The sequence below is a fragment of a genome, unplaced genomic scaffold, assembly GCF_019419815.1.
Source record: "Pyrus x bretschneideri cultivar Hongxiangsu unplaced genomic scaffold, Pyrus_bretschneideri_v1 Contig58, whole genome shotgun sequence".
Classification (NCBI taxonomy): domain Eukaryota; kingdom Viridiplantae; phylum Streptophyta; class Magnoliopsida; order Rosales; family Rosaceae; genus Pyrus; species Pyrus x bretschneideri.
Window position 1 is genome coordinate 1,288,804 of NW_025999796.1, and position 27,699 is coordinate 1,316,502.

The 27,699-nt window shown below is 36.9% G+C and overlaps 2 protein-coding genes across 3 annotated transcripts; both read right to left on the minus strand.

Moving 5' to 3' along the window:
- Window positions 1-13,652: 13,652 nt before the first annotated feature.
- Window positions 13,653-22,974, minus strand: LOC103958009 (kinesin-like protein KIN-12E). Its single transcript, XM_009370236.3, has 22 exons — window positions 22,581-22,974; window positions 22,214-22,369; window positions 22,041-22,124; window positions 21,779-21,898; window positions 21,372-21,485; window positions 21,184-21,276; window positions 20,881-20,970; window positions 20,686-20,756; window positions 20,301-20,375; window positions 20,089-20,176; window positions 19,801-19,859; window positions 19,496-19,559; window positions 19,212-19,277; window positions 18,196-18,354; window positions 18,001-18,105; window positions 17,502-17,737; window positions 17,109-17,178; window positions 16,959-17,015; window positions 16,810-16,872; window positions 16,226-16,285; window positions 16,067-16,146; window positions 13,653-15,936 (listed from the first exon to the last, which is right to left on the minus strand). The coding sequence occupies exons 1-22, from the start codon at window positions 22,830-22,832 to the stop codon at window positions 13,905-13,907; spliced, it is 4,194 nt and encodes a 1,397-aa protein (XP_009368511.1). The 5' UTR covers window positions 22,833-22,974; the 3' UTR covers window positions 13,653-13,904.
- A 2,191-nt stretch (window positions 22,975-25,165) lies between these two features.
- On the minus strand, window positions 25,166-27,251 carry LOC103958333 (probable carboxylesterase 15). 2 transcript variants are annotated; one of them, XM_048571283.1, is made up of 3 exons: window positions 26,526-27,251; window positions 25,931-25,973; window positions 25,508-25,648 (listed from the first exon to the last, which is right to left on the minus strand). In XM_048571283.1, exons 1-3 carry the CDS (start codon window positions 27,215-27,217, stop codon window positions 25,577-25,579), a joined length of 807 nt encoding a protein of 268 aa, XP_048427240.1. In that variant the 5' UTR covers window positions 27,218-27,251; the 3' UTR covers window positions 25,508-25,576. The 2 variants fall into 2 exon arrangements, with proteins under 2 accessions (XP_048427239.1, XP_048427240.1); XM_048571282.1 differs by lacking the exon at window positions 25,931-25,973 and having other exon boundaries at window positions 25,166-25,648; window positions 26,526-27,232.
- Between the last annotated feature and the right edge of the window lie 448 nt (window positions 27,252-27,699).

A 27,699-nucleotide genomic window follows, 5' to 3' on the forward strand; every position in this document is an offset into this window, starting at 1 on the left:
TATTATGTATCCCACAAGTGTACTTGCAACACACATTGCTCTTAGAACATATGCAAGTCTATTGACATATGTTTGACAATGCCAAATCTTAACTTAATTAAGACTTGCTTTCTTTCCAACTAAAAGTGTTTGATGACCACTCATGTGCTTGATGCCCTATATAAAGATGGCATAATGATAATGGAAGATATTTGAGTTCTTATTTTTTCTTTCTTATTCTCTATATTTTATTTCTCACATGTAATCAACACACTCTAGGTATAATTCCTTCATCTTTTGAATTTTTTGTTCTTTTATCTATGATACTAGTTAATTCGGATGGGATATGAATCTTTGCAGGTGTATTTGCAGCAGGTATATGTTATTTGTCACTCTTGCTATATTGGTAAATTCCCACAACCATCCCTCATCATTTCCACCTAATAACCGACGAGATTTGATCTCAGTTTCGTGAAGTTTGCACCGACGGGGCTTCGTGGGTGCACGACGGCGATTGGCTATTTTTTAAGGGTATTTCGTCGACCACCACCACCATTAAACATCTCTTGAACCCAAGAACAAAGCCTAAACAAGTTTGGGGGTGGCGGAGTTGCGGATTCAGCGAATTGAACAACATCCACTTTAGGGTTTTCGATGGATTGAGGCCATTTTTAGGTGTTTCTTGGCTGAATTGGACTTCGGCCCAAGTATGAAAAATGTTTCTCTCATTGAACTCTACATGTCTATAAATTTGGTGAATTTTGGAGTTGGATAATTCATGGTTTTCACTCGCCAGAAATCGTCGTCTTCGGTGGCGCGTTGCCAGAGGGCCAATTGTCTTCTTAAGCTAATTTCAATATTCTGAGTTAATATTGGAATTTTTTTTTTTATGTGATTCGATCATGGGGATGTAGTTTCATTTTTATTGGCCACTTGAATATTTTTATTAAATGGTTTAAATTTGACGACAAACTACAAATGGCTTGATCCCATTTAAGGGTACGTAGGCAGTTTAACAAGAAGGTTAGATGCAGTCATAAAATGATCGAATTAAATTTATTGTGGTTAATAGAGTATTGATTAACCATGACTTTATTTTTGGCCTATCACTGAGAATCGTTTCCGAATAAATTTTGGATCGTTACATAGTTGGGGTTAAGCTACTTAATCATGTGGGCATGTGAATGTACAACAAAGGATCTCTAACCTTCAAACCCTTGAGAAGAATACTCTATGATATGATTGAGAAACTCTGGCCAGAGTATGAATGAGATTTAGGAAGATGATCCAAATCACATTCAAGGTAATCATATAGACAAGAGAGTCACATTTAATAGTAGACATGAATAAACTATCAACCAAACAATGTGATTAAGAGTGATGATTTAGAGAATGACATTATTGCATTGTAATCCCCACCTGAATATGTTCTCCAACTTCTATGATTAGCTTGGGTAGCCATGACATAATACTGGGTGTCACTTATGGTTCTTGGAAGCCCTGAAGATGAACAATCACTAATGGGAAATTGAAAGTTTCAATTCACAATTGATTAGTAAGAGTTTTAATCGTCATATGCCTCGCTTAAGGTATCATTTGGTATGCAGACGGGACGGGACGGGACAGGACGAAACGGAACGGAGCGGGAGCAAAGATGCCCTCAGATGGAAACAAGGAGGAAGAAGGAGACGAAGAGGTTATAATTTTGTGTTCCACGGATGTGGAATGAGTTGTTCCAGGGGGTGAGGTGGAACGAAAATTCACCCAAGTCCCGTGGAACAGCTCGTTCCACCCGTTTTAGGCGCACTAAACGTGGGACGGAATGCCTTGTCCCACTCTGTTCCGTCCCGTTCCACGTACCAAACGGTACCTAAGGTATCGTTTGGTATGCATACGGGACGGGACAGAACGGAACGGAATGGGACGGGACGGGACGGAACAGGACAGGATGGAACGGAACGGAGCGGGAGCAAAGATGCCCTCGGATGGAAACAAGGAGGAAGAAGAAGGAGACGGAAAGGTTATAATTTTGTGTTCCACGGATGTGGAACGAGTCGTTCCAGAGGGGTGAGGTGGAACGAAAATTCACCCAAAACTCATCCCGTGGAACAGCTCGTTCCACCCGTTTTAGGCGCACCAAACATGGGACGGAACGCCTTGTCCCACTTTGTTCCGTCCCGTTCCACGTACCAAACAGTACCTAAAGGAACATAATAAATTGCACACCATGTAAGGTAATGATTGAAGGATATAACAAAGTTAAGTAAGGACAATTAAATAATTTACTTATATATGGTAAAGATAATATGTTAATTAGGCTTTAAGTTAATTTTGGGTTTGGGCCCAAATGGGTTTTAGTCCACGAGGACCATTGAGTTTAAATTGTATAACAACTAAAAATTAAATGAAAATTAACCCAAAAATAGTCTCAAAATCGTCCATGCTAGAGGAAGTGTGATGGTGGACTTATTACAAGTTTGCCACTCACTTGAAAAGAGGTATAAAAGTAACATGATAGCTTTAATCCCTTTAGATTTCTTTGAGGAAAGATGAGAGAAAACAAACTCTCTCTCTCTCTAGGAGGCCAGCCATGTAGGAGGAGGATACTAGCATCTTCCTCCTATATAACTCATCTTCTTTCTCAATCATCCTTGGTGTTGAAACTTAGCGGCCTCCAACTTTGTGGCTTTTGGAGAATCCATTCAAGCATCAAAATCCAAGAATCCAAGGAGGCAACATGATAAAGATTAACGCTATGAAGTTCAACTCAAGAAGATGAGTGAAGACCCTCTAATAAGTGATTAGCCTTGCCTATGCAAAGAGGAACTTTAAATGTATAAAGAAGCCTCAACTCTTTCTCTTTGAATTTGAATTGAGCCTTGGTTCACAACTTTGAATTTAATGGGTAAAATTTTGTTTTTGAGTGCATATGCTTTAACTTCCGCCATTTAATTCTTAAATGTTATATGTATGTTGCTCAAGTAAACTTAGTTATACAATATTTCCTTCACCACACTCACTGCATATTCTTAAATGTTATATGTATGTTGCTCAAGTAAACTTAGTTATACAATATTTCCTTCACCACACTCACTGCATATGACTATTTGGCTAGGTGTGAGCTAAAAATATTAACCTCTCAAAAAGCCGCTGATATTGTTCCTTATTGGTTGGTATTTGATCTTCATGCTAACACAACTTGTGATTCATCTATATTGGTGTGTCAACAAGTTTAAAAGCAAACATGTCAGTTTTTGTCAACAAATCCATTAAACACTCAAATAGGAAGTGAGAGATCTTTGGTTCAATTCTCGCAAAAAACAAATTTGATATTTCTAACACATGATAAGATTTAGCTTACTACTCCATTCAATATCATTTGTTAAAAAAAATGAAGTGAAAAATTTGATCTTCAAGTCGTCAGGTGGTAAAAATTCTCTTTTGGCCTTCATGCCGACTTTATATTCTTCATTTTTCAATCATTCCAAAAATATTACATTCTTCACTACCACTTAGTATTCCGAATATTCAACCACGTGTCACAACCACCCAATCAAATCTCACCGGCGGAATAACATCTGTTAACAAAAATGACGTCTCCAATTTCTCTATGTACAACCAATTCCGAATTCGCACAATGCCACATAATCGTTAGCGGATGAAAACGACATGATATTCCAAAATACAACATTCATCATGATTCTCTCCAGGAAGCACTCCTCCAAAATCCGGCACCGTGAAATCAGTCCGACATCTCCTTCTCCAACAAATCAGTGGCCTCCGTTTCAGCATCTGACATCTCCTTCTCCAACAAATCAGTGGCCTCCGTTTCGGCATCGCTCTTATTCTCTCCGTCGTTGTCAGTACAGTTGTTTGCTCTTTTTTCGTCGACATCGTCGCCACCGACCGCGAGCCGTTTGCTTTTCTGAACCGCGCACCACCACTTCTTCGTATAGGCTCAGGCCTTTATGCATAGCCCTTTCGGGACCTTATACACCGTCAATATCCACTTGGCTGCTGTGCCGCCGTCGACTTCTCCGACTTGCCGCTTCTCCCGAGGCGGCGGTCGAGTTAACATTGGCGATTGAAACAGAGGGTCCTGGGTCATTGCGAGTGAAAAACACACGTCAAAATAGAGACTGGAACGATTGGGAAAGAAAATTGTTGGAATTAGGGATCAATGAAGAATTGGAATTTGGGGTGGCAGAGATTGGGATCTTTGTGGATTCATGGTGCTTTTGCTTCATGGGGAAGATCTTTCCCACAAAGCTACAGAATCCAAACCCAAAATGATAAAGAAAGAGAAAAAGAGAGAGAAATGGAGGGGATTGGGTAGCGAAAGTTTCAGAAGAAAAACGGAAAGGCGGTGGAGAGAATAAATATGGCTTTGGTTTGGTTAGAAGACATGAAGGATAAGAAAACTGAAAGGGATCTCCGTGGAATGCACGGAAGCCACCAGAACCGCTCCACGCGGACACGATAAGTCAGACTGATCGAGAGTGGAAATGGAGATAGATGGGACATTAGACTAACAGCCTTTAACGAGTTTTTTTTTCTTTTTTAAAAATAAGGACATATGATGGCCAGCCACTGTTATCCACCTCTTTTAGGTGCCGGTAAAATTCACAAAGGCATTTCAGCCTTTCCTGATCACAAATTTAGCTTCCACACCAGCAATGAGTTTCGAACCCGAAACCTCCAATTTTTAGTTTGAAGGAAATCTCAGCTCATGGTTAGTCTTTAACAAGTTTTTATAAGACCCCTTATGTTTAAGAAATTACACTAACATCTCTTCAAGTTTTAATTCCTTTCATCTAAAAAAAAAAATTCTTCAACATAATTACCCATAAAATTAGTTACACTTGAAAAATACATAAATAAACTTTTATAAAGGAATAGAAAACAGTAATAAAAAAAAAAACCCTAGCAACCAACCATCTCATTCTTAATAACGCACCCATCTCCCTACTTATATGCCATGGCTTCCGGCAAACCTAGTTGCTTTTATTTCACACCTGCAACTTTATCCATAATTGGGTCTCTCTCTCCCTAGCTCCCTCTGTCGTCCATCTGTCCCTCCCTCCCTCCTATGTACACGTCCAATATTGAAAATGATATCCCCTTATTGATTTTCAATAAAAAAAGGAAACTATTATTAGCACTCTAAAAATCTCATTCTACACTCCTCACAAGTGTATTTTTTTTTCTAATTATAGAAAGTTTGGAGTGGCAAATGAGATTTTAAGAGTGCTAATAACAAATCCCATAAAAAATTGTAGCATTTACGTTTACTATTTTTTACATCAACACTATTATCAGTTGAAAGCCTATATTTTTTCATCATGTTACCATAACCAAGTTGAAAATAGATGAATGAACAAACGGATTATAAAACTAGAAATATTATTGAAAACGAACAATACAAATTTGTAGAAACAGCTACATGATGCAAAGAGATTACATTGTGTCTCACTTACTTACTACTAAAGAACAAGGCTCTCTATTTATAATAAACCAACCATAATCTTTAACAAGCAAGGAAACGAAAACCTAATTGCAATGGGCTGAGCCTAGAATCCAAATAATAAAAATAAACAACTAGTTTTCCGACAAACCACACCTCCTGTGAAATGGACACCAATTGTAGTACAAACCCCAGGAAGGAAGCCATGGTACTTTCTTTTCTTAAAAATTGCATAAAAAGTTTCGAAATACCAAAAAATATGACATTTTCTTAATCTTGGGACAGAAATAAGATTTTTTTAATATGCACACGGCATGCACAATAATCGAACAGAAATAGGATTTTTCTTACACGTTGAAATGACCAAATTGCCCTCGTATATAAATGGGTTATTTCCTCCTATTTTCTGATTTCTCTCTCTACTCTCTCTCTCTCTCTCTCTCCCTCCCTCTCTCTACTTTTTTCTGAAATCCATAAGACAACCAAATTTTGTTTCTTTGTAACCCAGTTGGAAGATTTGATTTATTTGGAGATTGTTTGTCTTTGTTGAGTGGCCCTTTTGGGAAATGAACACATTTATGTGCTTGCTGTTGCAAATTGGGGATTTCTTCCTCAAATCATCATCTTTTTCCCCAAATTCGAAATCCCATTCAAAACCCATCTGAGTCAAAACCAATCTGCAGTTTAAAAAATTTTCAGACGTCGAAGAAAATCCATTATGAAAAACTAAAGTCACCATTTTTTTGTGCTACAATCTCTCTCTCTCTCTCTCTCTCTCTCTCTCTCTCCTCCGCCGATGGATGCCTTCTCCTTCTAAGTTCGAATAAAATCCCAAATTTGTTATCTTTATCAATACATGCAACGACATCAGTTTTGTTGTGGACATGCATCGTGCAATTAACAGCATTAAGGGATATATGGGGTCTCAGATTCCAGACCCTTAGAGATCTATAGTTTACAAATCTTTGACCTGAGCCTAGATTCTTAATATCCCATTAAAAATCATCTATTTTCAGTGACATGCACATAGGGATGGGCAATAGTTATGGCGGGCGGGTAATCACAGTTATTTACCCATAACCGTTTAAGCCTATACTCGCATAACCGTTTACCCATTGGGTAATTGCATAAACAGTTATACCCACACCCATAACTGTTTATAAATGGTTAACCATACCCAAAAGCGCCTACCCATTTACCCGTTTATCATTTTTTACTCATTTACCCCTTTTTTACCCGTCTACACGTTTTTTACCCATTTATAGGTACATTTAACATGCATTTCCATATTTCAGTCTTTTGAGTCCTCATACCATTCTAATAATTGAAATTATAGTTTACGGACGATTTTTTTAGCTGTTACCAATGAACATAATATAATAAATTTGCTAAGAATTGATTTGTTTACTAGATCAATGAATGATATTTTTAACAAATTTGCTAAGAATTAAGGAGAAGTATCAACACAAGGGCATATGTCATGCCCCGGACCCGGGGTCAGTGGAAAAATTCAAACCCGAGTCTAAAACGCGAATTAAAAACTAAATAAATTAAATTAAAACTGAAACGGGGTGGAAAATAAAATTCTTCTTGAAATTTCCCTTGAAATATTAGAAGACGGTTTCCAAACGAGGTTTGATAAAATCACTCAAGGAATTCAGAATATTCAGGAAACACTAAAAAATCTGGAGCGGCAAATTGGGCAGCTTGCATATCAATTGGCAGAGCAGGACAACGATTCCAATTCAAATTTTCTTACTCAACCAATTGCCAACTTCAGAAGAGTGTTGTGCAGATCAAGCATTGAGATGGGGAAAAACCTACAATACTAGGATGGAAGAACCCCAATTCGATGACTCACACCCAAAGAAGGAATTAGCACCTGTTGATCTAGAAATTTACACTGCACTTAATTCTACCCAAGTCAATATGCCTTACATACCCAATCCCAAGACTGCAAAGCAACCCACTGAGTTGAATGAATGTATTGAAACTGACGAGTTGGACAGGGCTGTTCACAACAAATCAGATTCTGGAAAATCACATGGTCATCTTGCACAACCCATTAAACCTAAGGAAATTCATGGAAAATCCTATGAGCAACCAAATTCTTCGTCAAGAAATTCGGCCAGTACAAAAATTGTAGGTGTTAAATACAAGGTTTAAGTTTGTTTGATGGAGACACAAGCATCACTGGGAGGGAACTTATTTGATTTCAAAGATACATTCTCATAGAAGGGTGGATATGAAGAACTCAACTACTAAACTTAATTGTACAAATCAAGTCAATCTGTACGTACTATTGCTATATGATGTTGTTAAAGAGTGGTTGATTCTAAGAAAACAAATAACGTAATCATCAATTCATTCCCTTAAATCTAGCTATAGACATTAACTAAAGCGCTTATTGGGAGGAACCCAACTTTTCGAACTTTTTTTTTTTTTTTTATGTTTTTGTTTAATTTTTTTTCTCAGCTTTATTCTTATCACACACACACACACACACACACACAAAAACAATTTTTTTTTTTTATCCTTGTACAATTAGGTTTTTAATTCCTGGTCTTTGCAGGTTACATTCAGATTCAAAGTCGACCCTTAACATCCACCATACATGCACATTCGACTGAATCTTGCATTCGGCAGCATTCATCAGTCACCCATTCATCAACACTTGTCTGAGCTTTCATCATTAATTCATCAACATTCATAAGATTCAACAGTGCAGAAATCAAAGGCATATAGAAACAGAAACAAAGTTGAGGTTCAAAAGTGCTTAGACCATCTCCAAACCTTGGCCTAAAACCTAAAGTTTTTAGCCCAAAAAATTTAGGTTTTAACTCATAAACAGTTTTTCTGCTTCAAACATTTTGCCCTAAATTATTAAAGAATGAATTTAAGTTAATTTTTTTTCAAAATTAACTTTTAAAAAAAAAATTATGTACACTATCCTAAATTAATTTTAACCTAAAAATATCTAAATTCCGATAAATATTGAAAAATCACTAAATTGATACATGAAACACTATGGAAGAATATGAAAATCATGATAGAGATGTATAAACACAAAATACATGAAACACATAAGACACATATGAAACATATACAAAACACATGATAGATCAGTATAATACACCAAACATGTCAGATACATGACACACATGAAATGCAAACCTTCAATCATCCTCTATATAAGCATATGTTGAATATCTAACAATCACACAACATATTCACCAATCTTCTAACTTTCAAAGTGTTTTTGTTTCCTCAAAATCATCAATGGGTGATAGAAAAAGGCATAGCTTGACAATACAGATGGCACAATACCAAGCAAGCCTTGCAACGGCAGATGCAGAAATGAACAACGAAGAAGCTAAACTTGCAAACTCACTTATGCAATATGAGCACTATGCCGAATCTAGTTATTGTGGTTCTGTCAAGGGACGTTCATTTGTGCAATGTGATAAAGAAGAGTGTCATGACCGGATGATGAAAGATTATTTCATCGAACGTCCGAGATATCCTCCTCATGATTTTCGAAAGTTGTATCGGATGAGGAGAGAGCTTTTTGAAAGCATCTTGAATGCAGTTATCCATCATGACCATTACTTTGCAAGGAAGATAAATGTCATAGGCCAACAAAGTCTATCACCACATCAAAAACTCACATCTGCATTTCGGAAGCTAGCTAATGGGTGCTCTGCAGACTCTACTGACGAATATTGTCGACTTGCAGAAAGTACTGTTATTGAGAACCTTCCCCAGATAGGTAGTCTCGATTGTATGCATTGGGAGTAGAAGAATTGCCCTACTGCTTGGGCTAGCCAATTCAAGGGCCTTCACAACAAGCCAACCATCGTGCTTGAGGCTGTGGCGTCTTACGACAAATGGATTTGGCATGCATTCTTCGATGGTCCTGGATCAAACAACGATCTTTGGTCTTATCCTCTGTTCAATGATGTGTTATCAATGGATGGGCAATGAAGACTTGAAGAGGCTTTTACGCAAGGCAGACAAAAGAGGCTTTCCCAGATAGGAAGTTTCGATTGTATGCATTAGGAGTAGAAGAATTGTCTTACTGCTTGGGCTGACCAATTCAAAGGCCTTCACAACAAGCCAACCATCGTGCTTGAGTTTGTGGCATCTTACAACAAATGGATTTGGCATACATTCTTCGACACTCCTGGATCAAACAACGATCTTTGGTCTTCTCCTCTGTTCAATGATGTGTTATCAATGGATGGGCACCAGAATAGAGGTACAAGGTAAATTGTAATAGGCATGAACTAGGTTACTACTTAACTGATGATATTTATCTTAGTTTATCTACCTTTGTGAAAAGTTCTTCTCATCCCAATAATGTGAAGAAGAAATTATTTTCACAAAAACAAGAGTCATACAGGAAGGATGTGGAGAGAGCATTCGTGATCTTACAAGGTCAATGGGCAATTATTAGAGGGATTGTATGATTGTGGAAGACCTCCATTCAATCATGATGGTGTGCATAATTTTGCACAACATGAATGTGGAAGATGAGTACGTAGAAATTGAAGAAGATTTTGACAAAGATGTGGATGATGACCAACCAACATATGCAAGAGCTATGGCAAGAAATGTTGAATATCTCGCTGCAACCACATACGAGACCCGACAGGATAAGGTCACACTAAGTGCGTATATGAGAAGTTTAAATAGAATTCAAGCTTCTCAAGGTCATGACACACTCCGCAAGGATTTGGTTGAGCATATATGGTGTCAAGAAGAAGAACGTTGATGATGGATAATCTTAAGTGTATTAATGTGTTAGTATTGGTGTATTAATGTGCTATGTTGGTGTACTAATGTGTTCTTGTGTTAAATTTAAGTGTGTTATGTTGTTATTTTATGTAATAATTTTAAGTGTATTATGTTGATATTTTCTAGTAATAAATTGAAGTGTCTTCTTGTGACAAGTCTTTTGTCTAGTGTGTTGTCAAAATTATTGAAAGCCGTTTGAATTATTGAAGACATCTATTGTACATCAATGTGCAACAATAAGTACAATAATTATTGAATACATCTAGATTAATAGAAACAATAATTAATAAGCCATAAATTTAATACACACGATAATTATTCAAACGGCCTTTAATAATTTTGACAACGTCCTGGACAAAAGACTTGTCACAAGAAGACGCTTCGATTTATTATACCAACATAGTACACTTAAAATTGTTACATAAAATAACAACGTAGCATACTTAAATTTAACACAAGAACACATTAGTACACCAACATAGCACATTAATACACCAACACTAACACATTAATACACTTAAGATTATCCATCATCAACGTTCTCCTTCTCAACGCCATATATGCTCAACCAAATCTTTGTGGTGTGTCATGACCTTGAGGAGTTTGAATTCTATTTAAATGTCTCATATACTCACTCAATGTGACCCTATCCTATTGGACCAACACATGCATGAGGTTTCACATATTTGCACCATTAAATGCTAATGGACCATAAAATTTGTGCCTTATTTTTTTGTTTTGTTTCCAGCGCCTTTCCCCAGCTCTAGGTCCTATCTTCAAACCCAAGTGTGTCCATTCCCTTTATTTTTTTTTAGTTTTTGTTTTGTTTCTTATTTTGTATTCTGTTTTATTTTCTAGTTTTATTTCTTTATTTGTGTCGTATTCTTTCTAGTCAAGTTAAAATTTATGTATTATTTTTGTTTTATTTTCCACATCTTGAGGACAATGTGTGATTAAGTTTAGGGGTGGGAAATAAGAAAATTTTGGTTTTAATTTTTTGTCAATCAAAATATTTTGTTTTTATGTTAATATCCATAACTTATTTTAAACGTTAAAAGAAATGGACATGGTGAAGATTAATCCCATAGTAGAGCCTTTTCTATTTATTGATGTTTAGGCACTAATTCATGAGTTATACTTTGAAAATTTGCATGTTAGATATACGTTTTATATTGGAGGTTCCAAGTAGGATATACATTAGGAAAACCTAACCTTCAAAATATACATGTGTAAGTCATAAGTAATTAAAAAAACTACGTAGAATTGTTAAGGTGACGGTGGAACCCTAATACTTAAATAGATTTTCAAACTATTTTCTTTTGTTTTCTTTACTTTCCCAATTTATTTAATTGTTTTTAATTAAATTAGTTTTTAATATTTTAGGTCATTAAATCAACCTTTTTAAATTTTGTTTTCAAATAATTAATTAAGATTTGTTTTTAACATAAATTATTCATTCAATCCCTGTGGAAAACGACCTTACTTGAGCTGCTAAACTACGATAACCTTGTACTCTTGCAAGTATTTTTAAGTGTTTTTATCCCTACTTTGGTAAGTGGTAAAAATTCCATCAAGAATTTATGTCAATTTGGATGGAATCTATGGAAAAACTAACGGTAGGGGAGAAATCAACCAAAAAAAAAATAATTAAATCCTTAATTTTCCAAGTAGAAAGTTTAAGAGAAAATCAAAAGCTAAGTGAAAATTGAGTGGGAAATTGCAAGTTTACTCTTACGTTTCTCACCTTAACTGCTTTTTGGCCGTTGGTACTTTGCCACATCATCTCGCACTTTACAAAAGGTTTGGGACTGGGAGTCTTGGAAAAGACTTTGTTGTATTTAAAAGTTTACATGACATGACTACATTGCTAACGTGATTGAGTTAATGCCACATGAAATTGAAATTTATATATGACATTGCATATTTGACACAAATGAATTCACTATTTGTAAAATTGGCATATAACTAATTATTATTGTTATTTTATAAACAAAACACGTGATTAAGAATGTATAACATATTTGCCCCGGTTCGACTCGACCCATAAAAAACATTGCAAATTTTCATTTCCTCTACCATACAGGTTAGCTCCACTCTAGATCCATGCGCTTGTCTAATGGAATAAATCTTGAGCGCCAACATCACACACTTTTGTCGCGAGACTTTCGTTGAACAGTATGTTTGTCAACCTGGCACCTCTATGAATTATCGAAAGTTATTCACACATTTTGTTTTACTTTCCACATATTTTTGTTAATTTTTGTCTATTAATCTTCTTTAATTCATACGATTCAATGGTCGGAAATTGAGAGCGGTGTGTGAAAGGTAAAAATGATTGTGTGGATAACACCACCCTTATCGAAACAATGGCACCCCAACAACTTCTGTGGCTATCCGTAGACGAATTTCCAAAACAATGTCTTCGACCGTGCAAGAAATGGTTTCGGAAGATGATAATTTGTGTCATTAGAAATGATGAGCAAATCATCGTTGTAGTAACAGCCCCTTGGTGTACCAAAATAATTGTGCTTATTCAATATATTAACGCTCAAAACTTGGAAGGTCAACAAAGATCAGTATGGTCAACTCTTGATGGGGCTTGAGATAAAAGGCTAAGCGGTACACAATACAGTTTAAGTGGTTCGCCCTCAAAACTGCACTATGTCTACTGTAGTGATCTGTATATGTTTGATGTGGATTTGTTGATCCTAAAAATTACAAGACTTACATGGAATGCATGCTGAGCAACTATTGAGCTAACTACATCATTCTTGTGAATGCAGGCATGTCAACTCAGGATCAAGATTGGTCGGGTGAGTAGAATATATGTGGTGGTAGTGTCAAATGCGTTGCTGATTTCTACACTTAGCGACTACAGCTAGGGAAGGAACGCATCTCGACATAGGGTTCTATAACCTGAAAACAAGGTAGCTAAATTCCCCACGAAGTTCAAGATCTTCTGCACCAGGTTCGGCAATTTCAACTATATTTTTTAGAATATAAGTGCGTCAAATTGGTATGGTTGTAAGAACAAAGATACTCAAAAAAGATGAGTGTCTTTATCATGAATGTTGTTAAGCCATCTGAATGCCAAACTCAATCATAGAACACCTCACTTCCCTAGGAAAGCTAATAAAGTGACCTTTTGGCAAAAAAATCAAAGATTCTCCATTGGTTGAGACTTAGATAATTGACCCAACTAGAAGTAGTGTTGTTTCACTAAACTAAAGTTACTCCCAGACAAATTAGTTCTATGGTCTAGTGATGTACACCCAATCTGAATATGTTGCCGTTTGCCAACCCAATGATGTTTCAACGAACTGAATATGTGCTAACAAAGAGGTTAGGAGAATTAGTATTTTTCTCAAGGTTGTGAGAAAGATTTTTACAAGATTTACTTTACGCACGGGAGAGACTAATTAAAGATGTATTTTACAGGTTCATTGACAAAATCACTGATAAAACAGATGTTTTTCACTCCTGCTGTTGAAGTTTGAACACTCTAATTTGGAAGATGGACTGACTTAACAAGAAAAACAACAAAAATTGAAATGAAGCAGTAGACAATATTGTTGGCTCATACAAAACAGAAAAGAGGAGTGACTCCTAATTACAAGTGTAACAGTCAAAGCATCTTTTTGTTGAAGTAGTTTTCGATCGGGTTTCAACTGACAGTTGAATTGGCCTCACCTAGCAGCAATGACTTTGCCTCTACAACATATTTCCTAACACTCTGAAGCTCTTCCTCCATCTTTTCTGATAACAAGCATGGATGAGACCTCGTGTCCAACAACTGCATTGTCTTCCCAGCCGCTAAAACCCTTTCTTTGCGCAGCTTTTCCAACTTTCGTAATTCAGTCTGCAAATCTTCCTCCAAAATCTTTGACTCTGCCTCCTTCAATTCCGATTCAAACAAATGCTGCTGGTACTCAATAACCAGGCTTTCAATTTCAGTAATTCCGTTATCACTTACTTCCAACAGCATTTCTTTCTCCTTCATTACATTCTCGAGTGCAAGTTCCATCTCTCCCACTGACTTCGCAGCTTTCTGCATCTCCACTTGTACAGCTACCAGCTCACTATCTACCTTCCCAAACTTCCGGTTCAGATCCTCAAGTTCCCTTCTCGTGACTCCAATATTTTCTCGACATAGTTTCATCTCTGTCTGTAGTTTAGTTTTCTCTTCCGCGGACTTCAGTAACTCGGTAGCTTTACCTCCCAAATGCCAATTTTTCTGTGAGGGGTCTATCTTGTCAACATTATCTATCGCAAAGAGAACCTGTTCGTTCTCTTGTTTTTTATTTTCATCATCCAGCTTTGACTTGAGGCATGCAAGACTTTTCTTTAGTTCGACCTCAGATTGTTGCATTTTCATCTGTTCAGCAGCTATTTCATCCTTTTGTGTTTGTAGGAAGACCAATTCCCCGTTCTTTTGATCCAGATAAGATGTCGAAGCTGCTACCCTTGCTCTTGCCCGAGCTTCTCGCTGCTCAAAGTAAACAACCGAGGAAGAAAAGCTAGATAGGGAGTACTTGAGAGCTGACAACTTTTTGTCAATTAGAGTGCTGTTTTCTTTCAGTTTTTCAGAGAGGAGTTCATAGGATTCAAAAAGCTGCTGCTTGACCTGAATTTCATCTTCCATTGCTTCAATTTCTCTTGAGAGTTTGCCAACCTCTAAAATTAATTTCTCCATGCAACCAAATACGGCAACTGTTTTTGCAGAATCTAGAAGTTGCTCATCTGCTCTTTCCAGATTCATTCTGGCCAAATTGAGATCTTCTGAAAGCTTCACTGCAGTGAGATCTGACATGTCCAGTTCCATGTCAGACGCAATTCCAACATCAGCCTCATTTCCTGAACCCCCCTCAGTGTTAACGGTACATAGACCGGCCATATCAAGCACAGATTTTGAGCCACCACTTTCTTCAATATCCGCTTTCACTTCGTCAGATATATGGCCGAACCCAGTTTGCACATTCGATCCACATAAACCAAATTCCTCCACTGGGACTGGTCCTCCATCAGAACCAGAAAGACCATTATCGCCAATAAAATTCTTTCCCTCCAGAGACATAGGAGATGCACCTCCATCAGAAGCAAGCACATCCACAAGCTTCTTTAGGGAATCAAATTCTCCTTTAGCTTTAACTTTTTCCTGTCCACCAGATGCAAGCACCCTTTTGAGTTCATCCCTCTCTTGCATGGCTCTTTCATACAAACCCATTAGTTTCTCATTCTCTTCATGCAAATCCGCAAGTTGATGCTCTAAATTCTCAACCACTTTATTCATCTCAGCCTCCTTTTCTTTGGCAAGTTCTACAAAACCACCACCATTACTGTGGCGTTTGGTGCCATCATGAGCACATTCAGATTTGTTAGTATTTCTGTAACTAGTCTCTGAAGTCGCCCCTTCATATAATTCAATGAGTTTATTGTTATCTTCAATCAAAACCTTAAGCTTCATACGCAGTTCATCATTTTCTTTGGACAGGATTATTGCTGTTTCATGAGCTTCAGCTTCTCTTTGACTTGCAGCACCAATGGCATCGACCATTGTCTTCAGTTCCAATTGATCACTGAAGTTCATAATCGGCACATCAGCTGAGGATGAAGGAAGCTCAACTTGATGTGTGTTTTCTTTCATTGGTCTCGACGATCTGTCTTCTTCAAGTTTTGTCATCAAATCATTGATATTCCTGCAATGTTAAGCCACTTGTTATAGAGTAGAAACCTAATCTCATTACACTAAAAAGTTAACACCCAAGGATTTGCAGAATATTTCACAAAAAAGTAAAACCTCGCAATAGAAAACTACTAAACTATCACCTTTCCAAAGTCTCTTTCTCTTCAAGGCAGAGGTCTAGTTTCTTTTGGAGTGTGTCCATTTCTGACTGGTTGTGAATGGCCTGCCATGAACAATTTATCATCAAATATGAAACCACTTCTATCGGAAATAAAGCTCAAAATGTTTTTTACATGTTTTACCTGCATACGGAGAAATTCATTCTCCTCCTTAATTGAAGACTGCCAAGGTGATGCTTGTTCCTGTTCACATAGATGTAAAAGAAAAAGAAACATCAAATAAGAGAAAAGCCAACGAACACGAAAATAAAAGCAGAGAGGGTACAATATGGCGCAACTTGAATTCCAATCCAACCTCTTTTAGCGTGACACTCAATCACTCAAGCACCTCCAATCCAAAAATTCAAAATTTAAAAAGAAAATATATAGTATTTCGTTGAATTTGGGACACAAACATGACCATTTCTTCAGGAACTATAAATCTTAATTGAAAGTTAATGTAGTTCAATGCTCTTCGAACAACATGATGCAGATGCAAGATGATTAGATGTTAAAATTAGGTCATAGTAAAAAATTAATTTGATGTCAGACATTGCTCACCATGTCGCTGATGTTACTTTCCAGTTCAACAAGTTATTGAGACAAACAACTCTCACATTAAGGTATCTCACATTTGGTATGTAAAAAATACAACTCGGAAACTAACCATTTAAAAGCAATAAGAGATTAAGCTTCATTGGAAAAGTAGGAAATAGGTTGCAGCTCACCTGATTGGAAATCAGCATATTATCATCATTTTGACCTTCCATCACCACATCTTGGTTTGTATCCTACAGTATAAATGATTTGAAAATATGTTAAGATAAATTCCTTTGTCAACCTTCAAACTTTTAAAAAAAAAAACTGCATGGAATACCTGAACTGTTGAGGGCTCTGACTCATGCATGAGTTTCCAGTCGAGAGCTTCTAATAACTGCATGTATGCAAGAAGAATGTTCATATCAGTGGAAAAGACAAAGGAGAAATTATTAAAGCCAAACAATTGCACACTAGGCGATTTCTTTACCTTGTTTTGTAACACCATGATCTGTTCATTCATTATATCTCGTTCACCTTCCTCGTAAAATGACTTCAACCTATCAAATGTAAATAAGCAATAAAAAAATGGCACCAGTAAATTTTAGAGAAATTATTCAACATATAAGACTAATAGAACAAAAATCAACAAAGTAATTAATATAGCATTTAAATGTAAAAACGGATGATGTAAGTGAACGAGGGTTTCTGAAACTGATACATTTTTAGGCTCTTTAGATAGAATCAAGATGATTTTACATCAATTTAAGACCCTGAAAAATAGTGTATCTTGATTGGTTCCACAACCGTAGGAGACCAGCTGGAAGAACTGTATCTTATGATGTAAGATGGCTCGCATGGCTTAATAAGAACAAAGAGATACCTTCTAATTTCCTCCTTCAGCCGCAAATTTTCCATTGCAAACCTGGTCACTTCTTGGTTACGATCAACTTGGGCTCGTAGGACCTCAATTTCTTTCAAATATTCCTCCTTTTCTTTTAGCAAGTGTGTCTCGGCTGAGATCTTTCCACAGGCAACCGCTTCCAACCTTTTTATTCCAGCTTCTCGAAACCGTAGCCTCATCTTCAGTCCTTGTATTTCATCCTCTCTTTGTTTGGCCTGGTTCACCACCAGTATTTATTTCAGTAATAAAATTTGAATCTTTAATAACTGAAGATAGTTAAATTTGATATATTGGCCAAAACTAAACAAAACTAAAACATAATGGCTTGACTGTACAAGCCATATCCAAAATCAGTTTACGATATGGAATTATAAATCATGACAAATCGAAAAATCTTTTTGTGAAATAACCAAGGAATCTGAAACTTCAATACATAAGGAACTCTAAAAAATAACAAGGGACAATATTTTCAGCATACCAGCTGCAAAGCTGCCTGGCTTTCCCCAGCCAACGTCTGCAATGCAATGTCTTTGTCCTTTTCCCTCCTGAAAGCCCCAACAAGGGCAACTTCGTAGTCTTTTTTCTGAAAATCCAATGAATTTATTTATTAAGAAATTTTAAAAGACACACTTCCAAATTTTTAACTATACAAGTCGTAAAGAAACGCACAAACCTGAGATGTCCTCTTTCCAGAAGTGAATGGACTAAATGATCCATTAGGTCCTTCCCACTTAAAAGATCCTGGAGATCCTGGAAAGCTCACAGCTAACATATCATTGTCCTGATTTCCTGTTCCTCCATTGACCAGTCCTCGCAAGTGGGATACTTCTTTCTGAGAATAAATGAAGGTATACTCGTTGTTATGACAGAAAGTGCTAACTGAGTAAAGTTTGTCTAGTTTGAATCTAGAAAGAAATGTTCCCCAAGGCACTAGGTGTTACTCAGGCGGCGGGAAGGGGCCTCGCGCCTAGGGGACTAAGCGGGGCCTAGGCGGTTTTTATTATCTTAATTAAATTTATTATATGACACAAATAAGTGTCTACTTATAATACATAATTGTATTGGGAAACATAAATTGCAACATAGAATGATGTATAACTTATAAAGTACTAGACATATTGAGAACATAGGGAACAAGCATATAATGTGTTCATCTAAGTATCCAACAAGTCTATTACTATTTATTAAAAACATAAAATGCAACCCTAAACCATTTTCTAAAGACCAAAAAAAAAAAAGTCAAAAACCGCCAACCTACCTAGATCCATCTAGGCTCGCCTACGTGGGCGCCTAACATAATCTTTCACGAGGCGGTGGCCAACCCCTTAGCGCCTAGGCAGGGACTTTTAGAACACTGCTAGGAAGTGATTCTATTAAACAAGCTGCAAGATAGCCTTTCAGCGGTATCCTTAGTCTTCCATTACCTTATTCAAAATCAACATTCAGTGTAAAGTTATCTTAACATATTAGTTATACCATGTTTATCAGTAGTTTTATGACGGTTCCTATTAAAGTGTTTGTGAAGCCATGCATTTTATAATGAATAAACCAGTAAAGCTATAATCCCCAACATAATCTTTCACGAAAGATATCGAAGCAAGAAAGGCAATAATTAGCAAACATAATCTATATGACAAAAATATTGGCAATTTGGTAGTCCCCAAACACAGAGAAGATCAAACATTATACCTTGAGTTGTTGAATTTGCACCCTCATGGCAATGACATCTCCAGATGCGTCCTCATTCACAATTGCCTGAGTAAACATAGAACAATAACTGAGATAAATCTTTTTTCCCACTTGGAGAAATAAAGTAGTACCAAAATTCTCAATGTTCAAATACCAGCAGAATGCAAATAATAAGTCATGTATTTTATGTTCTGCTCATCTAATTATTTACCAAAATGTTCAAAGCAGCAAAACGATTACTTAAGAATGTACATGCAGAAAAGAAAAGAAAAAAACTAATATACATTGTTCTTAATGAATTTAGCGCGCTGTGCAAACTTCAAAGTGCTCAGTGTCTCCAACGAACAGCTGCAAAAACCCACATAAGACACTAAACGTAATTGATTATGTCGTAAATAAACTTGAAAATGTAATGTACAACAACAAGAAATCTACAAGATCAAAATTAAAACATAAAACAGGGCTTCGCAACCAATGACCCCTAGGAACTGCAAAACATAGTTAGCATAGATACATAACATAGCTTATGATTATATGGTATAAACGGAAAGTAAAATGAGAGAAGTGTAAGAAAAAGAGATTTACTAACCAGCTAGCAGGGCTAATATTTGCTATTATAGTTGTCTTTGAATTCCCTCCTAAAGAATCCTGAAAAGGAAACAATATGAAGTTTTTTATGCTACACACATCCAGATTATACAAGAAATTCAGAATTTCAAACAACTAGGCTTACAACGCCCAAATTTGTAGCCCACAAATACATGATGTTATCAAACATATAATTCTTCACTATACTATTCTATAATACTAACCACATATATACACAAATAAGAACTAACTGAAATTGATAGCATTTTAAAATAATATCACAAGTTACCTGAAGCAAAAATGTAAGCTTTGAATCCCTGTATGGAACATGGAGTGACTTCCCATTGGACATGTTCACCAGATTCATAATCACAAGTCTGAAAATATAAAATTCATTTCAACAAAATGAATTTTTAATTTATTTAGCACTTGGCATCAACGATAACCAAATTTTTAGGATTTTTTTTAACCACAAAAGGCTAAAGATTAGAGAAAACATACCCCAATGTTGAAAGAGACTTGTTAATATTTGTTGCTTCCTTTAGACGCTCACCTTCAGCTCCAGAGCTCTTTTGCCTGCCATGAACACTTAGACATATCAATAAACTGGACACTTTTATTCACTGCGGGCACCGAATGAATGATGAAGTATTTCCGGTATGGATATTGGGACCAATGCATAGATACGGTGAGTCATACTTCCCCAGAGATTCACACTTTATCAAAAAGAGCAAAGAACTGAATAAAAACTAGCTTCTTACAGCATACATTTTATCATATCTCTTCCTTTCCCTTTTATTACTACATATAGAGGCAGGTTGAACACTCAATAACATCCTTCTATTTACCACCAACCACTTTCCTTGAATTGAAGATTCACATTTACCTTTCAGATCCTGCTAAGTCAACAAGATTAAGACGAGCAAAACGATGGTGAGCTACTCCTTGGCATTCCCTCTGATAACAAAAGATCAATTAAAATCTCAAACTAACCAAAACTTGGAAAAGAAAGAAGAAGAGTAAGCCAAAATTATTAAACTTTTGTAAGGAAATGTAAATAGAAAACAGAGAATTCACTCACTTTACTCTCAATGATGCATGTAAATACACTATGAGACCGACTGCTAGCATGATTCATATTAGTAGCAGCTACCTTTCTGTTAGCTGCACCCTGTAACAAAATGGAGTTTGGTAAATAATGCAAATTCACTGCAGAAAAGTAAGTGCCCACAAATTCGGCAAGAGATAAAGACAAACTTTTCTATCAATCAAAATACAACATTAAAGATTCACAGAATGACTGGAAAGCACTATTATACAAATTACTAATTCAAATGTTTAAAGCTTAAATGATATAAGAACATTGAGAAGAGGTCTTATATACTTGAATAAGTTGTTGGATAACATCTCGAGCACTTGTCACTTCAACCTCTTTGAGATTTTCCACATAAACTCCTTTCTTTATGTCTTCTCTGATCTGCAATATGCTCATGATATTCACAACGAAGTCATATATTATATTTTTATTGATACCGTAGAAACAGAAAACTCTCTGTTGTATGTGATCTTTACCTGCAAGTTGTTAGATGAAGGGTCCAAAAGGTCTAAAATTTGTTCGTTGTATATTTCCAAAAAAGAACATTTACATATAAACTTTAATTTCTCATCTCGGCCACCCTCTTTTTCCTGGTACACCACAATAAACAAAGAAAGATGCATTAGTATCTTGTAATGAATTAAACATAGATAAGAATCGATGTGCAACTCCCATCTAACTGTCAGCTTTGAATAGTACTAAATGGTGGAAAGTGAGTCATGTAGCCAACCTTATACTCATGCTAGATTAAAGATGACTGTTTTTTGAGTTAGGTGGATTTCTTAATTTGATACTGAAAAATTGCTGGGACCGATACTGAAAAATTGCCCCATAAAAATGTTGCAGCATCAAAATTATACCACTAGTTCTACAAGTCACACACCTTTTGAATTCTCGAGAACAAGTATTCGAATACTCTAGGTGTCATCCCGCAATTGGCACTGTGCCTTCGGGTGCCTCCCTCAATATCTCCAAGCATTGTGTGGGTCTTCCCACTTCCAGTCTGCATAGACACAGTTAAAGTCATATGAAAACACATCCTCCAACCTCCAAATATCCTTTCAAAGACAAACTAATCACCGAGAACATACGCACATAAACAAGAATAACTTTTATTATGGAAACAGAAAATGTTGAACCCTCACTTGGCCATAAGCAAACATGCAGCTATTATAGCCTATCATGCAGTTGTCCACCATCGGCAACCCGGCCACTTTGAACAGTTGCTCCTGCATATGACAAACCTCAATAAAGCACACACCCGATGGAAACAAAAGGCCGCAAAAATGAAGAAGCACGGCCAAATGATATAACTAACCTGGCTAACATTCTCATCTGCAACAATGTCAAAAGTAAACCGTGACTCTGGATGGCCAGTCCAAGTAATTGTCTGACAGCTCTCTTGTCGAACGCATTTGCCATAGCCTTGCACTGATACTTCAGCGCTGTTAAGCGGACGAACCCGAATAATAACCTAACCAAAACAAATTTACTCTAAGCGCTTCAATTCTAAAACAAAAGGCTAGAAATATGATTTCGAGATTTAGGAACCTCAAAACTACATCAAAATTAATACGAATCGGAGAAGCATATGAGATTATAAGCACAAATTAACCTGCATTTGGAAGAAATAAAATTAATTTCGAAAAAAATCCACAGAACTAATGTTTCTTTGTATAAGGTACCTGCACGTTGTGGTCCTTCCAAAAGGAAGGGTCTTCATGAAACTCGAAGCTTTGGTTTGAGGAAGTCGTAGCGGCACTGGCTTTTCCGTCGTCATCATCGTCGTCCCAGTCTCCGATGCTCCGTAGCGCCGAGAAACTCTCTTTGGAAGCGGATTTGTGGAGACTGGGAGTGCTCCGGACCGGGTCTGAAGAGTGGTCGTGGAACCCGAAGCGGGTCTTGATGGCGCTGGCGGTGTCCGATAAGAACGGCATTTCGGGTCGGAGCAAAGTGAGTGGTTCGGGTCAGGGAGTGGAGATGGAGGTGTTGGTGTGGGAGTAGAGGGGAGATGACCAGATTGGAGGAGAAGTCGATTTGAATTTTGGGGGGGACGGGTTAGGGTGAAAGTGAATTTGAATTTGAATTTGGGAGAGGCGATCGGACGGTAAATACTGGTTTTGATGGACGTTCTGGATGATCTCAGTTATACAAGTATTTGGACAGTTGAATTCTAGAATCAAAATGTTCACGAAACCCATCGTGAAAGATTTTAGGTTTTATTCTCACTAAAATCAAATCTGTGGTGAGATTTTATTTTTAAGTCAATCACTGTGAAGGAAAAAAAATGTTAGAATTTATAAATTGACAAACACTAATTTTCGTCATTTTAAAATTTCTTAGTAATCTTAAATTTCCATATCCAAAGAGAGTGTAAATTCATAGACTAAATTTCGTCAACTAGATTAACATGTTTATTTTTTATTAGTGACATAACACTTAATTTTATAAATTTTGTTCACAAATTTAACCAATCTAGCATTACAGCATTACAGCATTACAAAGTCCATTCAAATACAGAGCAAAGCGGTCCTACTCTTTTTCTTTGGCAAAAAGGTCATTATATTCTCGTTGGCTATCCTTACTCTGCACACCCTATTTTAAGATTAAAGTGATCATTTTGTGTTGGAATAATTAAGGGAAATTTTATTCGGACCCAAAAGTTTAGAAGGATGATGAGTATTTATGATGTGAATAATCAAAGTGATCATTTTGTGTTAGAATAATCAAGGGAAAATTTTCATTCTAAACTTACTCTGAGTAAAATCATTTTGTGAAGGATGATGAGTACTTGTTTAATAAGTGTACTTGTGTCAAGAGGCATGGTTCTTCCATCTTATATTTTGTTTAAGAGAAAACAAGTGAGTAAATTAACCGTAAGATTAATGACCTTGAAAGGGGGTTTATTTTTGCTTTCTTCATCGCGCTTCTGCTCTTATTTTGTTGCACTCGTGCATGCATGTAGATTTTAGTTGTTAATATCATCATGCATGCATGCGTGCGTGCGTGCATGGGATTGGACTGCTAGCTTTGTTGCCAAGTTGGATGAAGGAGATATAGTACTAGACGTTGAACTTTGGCATCTTCCTCGTCAAGATTTGTCTAAAGCAACAAGTTGTGTGGTCAAAAAATTGCTTCTTCCCCGTGCTTGCATCTCTCATCATCTTTGTGATGACATAGATCATCTAGTTCTCATTGCTTGGGACGCCCTCGAGTTCATTTCGACACCCATCGAGTAATATGGTAGCAAGTAAATATGTAACACTTTAGACAAAATAGATGGCTCGACTCGTAGAATCATATGACCTATAAAATACGATGAAGCCAAGAAGCTATGCTGTTCAAAGTTGGCCTTCTCCTCTCTATCAGATTTTCAATGCTCAATTAACAATACGTTTTAGTTCAATAATGAACCGGTTAAATTTATGTTTGAGCAAATGCTAAGAATAATAGGACCTGTAAAATATGATGAAGAAGCCATGAAGCTATGATGTTCAAAGATGACCTTCTCTCTATCAAATTCTTAATGTTCAATTAACAATAGGTTTTAGTTCAATTATGAGCCAGTTAAATTTATGTGAGACTAGATGCCACCTTTATATAGACAAACGCTCCCTACAATTCTCCTACTAGAATACTTAGATGAAACTAATATTGTCTCACAATTTTAATATAAGTGAGTAAGCCAAGATTTATTCCCAATTTCAATCATTTATAAAATTAGAACAAACAAACCTCTTCCAATAAGACCTTTATAAACCAATTTGAACTCAAACATTCGGCCAAAATACACCTACACATAAAGTTCATATTCTAACACGACAAGCACTCGAGACGAACTTGAGTTATTTTCAGGAAGGGGATGGACTTATTCTCGAAGGCCCAGTTTGGTATTACTTTTTTTCACTAAAAGCTGTTTTACTATATCACCACCTCACCACAAACCATATCAGCCACCACTACAAATGCCACTACCATTGTGGTTGCCACCTCACCACCATCGCCACCACCATAAAACACAACCACCACTACTGTCACCAAACCACAACCACAACCACCATCATCGTTCTTATCGCTACTCCCAATCACCATTGTTACCTCTACAGCCTAACCACCACACCCCCTTATTGGCACCATCACCACCACCATCACAACCATTGTCCTCGTCACCGTCATCATCGTCATCACCACACTATCATGTCTATTTTTGTCATTACATACAACTATATGACTTTTTTTTTAAATAAACAATATTATCTACAAGGGATGGTGGGTTCACAATTATATCACTTTTACATTAAAATTTACCAAACATTTTTACACTGCTTTGCATACTCACAACCCTTTAAAAAAATAGTTTATCAAATGTCCAACAACTATAAAGCTTTTTTGTTGTTTTAGAATCTTAGATCCATGGCCGCCATAGCTGCAATGCATGTCTTAGCAGCAAGTGGAATTTTGAGCAATGAATCGTTTGATGAATAACATCAACTCCTTTGCAGGTTGGGAATTGGGTTGGATGGTGAAGAAAGCATGATGCTGTCCTTCAAATTCCACGCAATCAATCTTGTTTCCCCAATTTTTGAGCCTATCTGCGTAATCTTGAGCTCGATCTTTGAGCAGATCGCTTCCACCTACAATCACTAGGATCGGATCAAAAGCCACTCCTTCTAGGCTCCGGCTATTTGGCACAAATGGGTTCACAAGTGGGTGATCTCTGTCCTCTCCAATTGGTATTGACAACCTCCAAAACCTGCATGCATGCTTAATCTTAATTTTCTCATACACAAACCTCTTTTCTTTTTTAATTTAATTACCATTGTTTAGTTTAAGTTTAGAATTGATTACAATACTTACATGTATTTAGTACCATTATCATATAATTGTCGCATCTAATTTATATGAATATATATGTATTTAATACAATCACCACATGTATACATAAAAACATGAAACATCAAAAGTGCCTTTTTGAACCAAAAAACCATTCGTAAGCAAGCTCTTACACAACTAATGTAAATATTTCAACATGCACCTGAAATCTTGTGTTTATTTTACCGCTTCCACATTTGCATTTGCTAACAACAAAACAAAGCCAAATAATATTATAGACATTCCATCAACAATCATATATAATAAGTTGTATTGTAAAAACATCAACGTTATGTGATCGATTAACATAGTCTAAAAATCTAAATATTACTTACTCTAATATACTAAAAATAACGTTATTTACACATCCATTTATATTTTTCACACACCCCACTTTTGTCTCTTCAGTTGTAAACCAAAAAGAAAGGAGTAATGTTATTCATACCATGTTTTTGTACCACATTTTCATACCACCTTAGGTGACATTTGATGTGGACAGCCACATTATTTGAATTAATCAGATTTTTTTTAATTTAGTTCATTATTTAATAAACTAATAATTAAGAAAAATTAGTTAATTAAATAATGATTGTGGTATACGATGAATTTTTCTCCTTCGTTTCCTTGAGTTTTGCAAATTTTTCAAATGATTTGACTGTCCATATCAGATGTCACCTAAGATAGTAGAAATGTAGTATAAAAATATGATATAAATAGTATTACTAAAAAAAAGTGAAGGTAAGGTTAAAAGTTGAAACCTGTCAATGAGCTCCCAATTGAGAAAGGCTTCTTTGGGGCCCTCAGCCTCTGACCTAGTCAAAACCGTCCCACCAAAAAACGGTACCAAAAGTACATACCCTTTCACCCGAACCGGCCCCAATTCAACCGAACCGGCCCCGAGCTGAACCGCCAAGTGATGAGCAATATTCCCGCCAGCCGAGTCACCCGAAACAAACACGTTCCCAAAATCCGCCACATCAGTCAGCCACGTGTCCGGATTGTCAGCCTCGGCTTGGGCTTGAAGCCACTTCATAGCCGCGAAGCCATCGTCGATGGCAGCCGGGAGGCGGTGTTCCGGCGCGAGGCGATAGTCAGGTGCAACGACGACGCATTGGAGCTGGGAAGCAAGCTGAAAGCAGTAGTTCTGGCAGTTGGGCCAAGCGCGCGAGCCGATGCAGAAGCCGCCGCCGTGGATGTAGAAGAAGATGGGGAGCTTTTTGGACAACGACGAGGGGGAGTGTGTCGTTACAGTGGGCTTGTATAGGCGGAGTTGGAGTTGATTGGTTGGATCGAAAACGACGTCCTTCCAGGCAACGGAGCCGTCGTCGTCGACGGGGATGTCGAAGCTTGGTTTGGGAGAGCGGACGATGGAGCCGTCGCTGTAGACGCGGAGAACGCCGCGGCATTCTTCGTAGGGCAAGGTTGGAATGATGGCGGTGTTTGATGACATGTTTGGAGGGTTTGTGATTAATAAATGAGAGAATTGTTAGAAGGAAAAGGAAGTGAAGTGGCAAAGAAATTGGGTGGTGAGCAATGTATTAAAAGCGTGAGGCGTGAGCGAGGCATTCGAGAGATAATCCAATCTAGGCGTGAGGCGTGAGATGACTGGTTTGGTATTGATGTGCTTTAAAAAAAAGTTGCTTCTGTTGTGCTGTGAGAATAAGCAGCTGTGAAATAAAGCAGCAGAGTGTTTGGTAAACTTTTATGTAAAACAAATGTCAAAAAAAGTCGGTTTTTCAAAGTTAGGTTTTGCAGCTTCTTGTTTTTGGCTTTTTTTCATCCAAAACTGTGAAAAAAAGCTGAAGCTGAGTGTTTACCAAACACAAAAACAGCTCCCAGCTTTTTTTGATAGCAGCTTTTTTCAGAATCACCTCAATACCAAACCAGGTCGAAGTCTTATGAGATCTAAATTTTTTAATATATACATTAAGC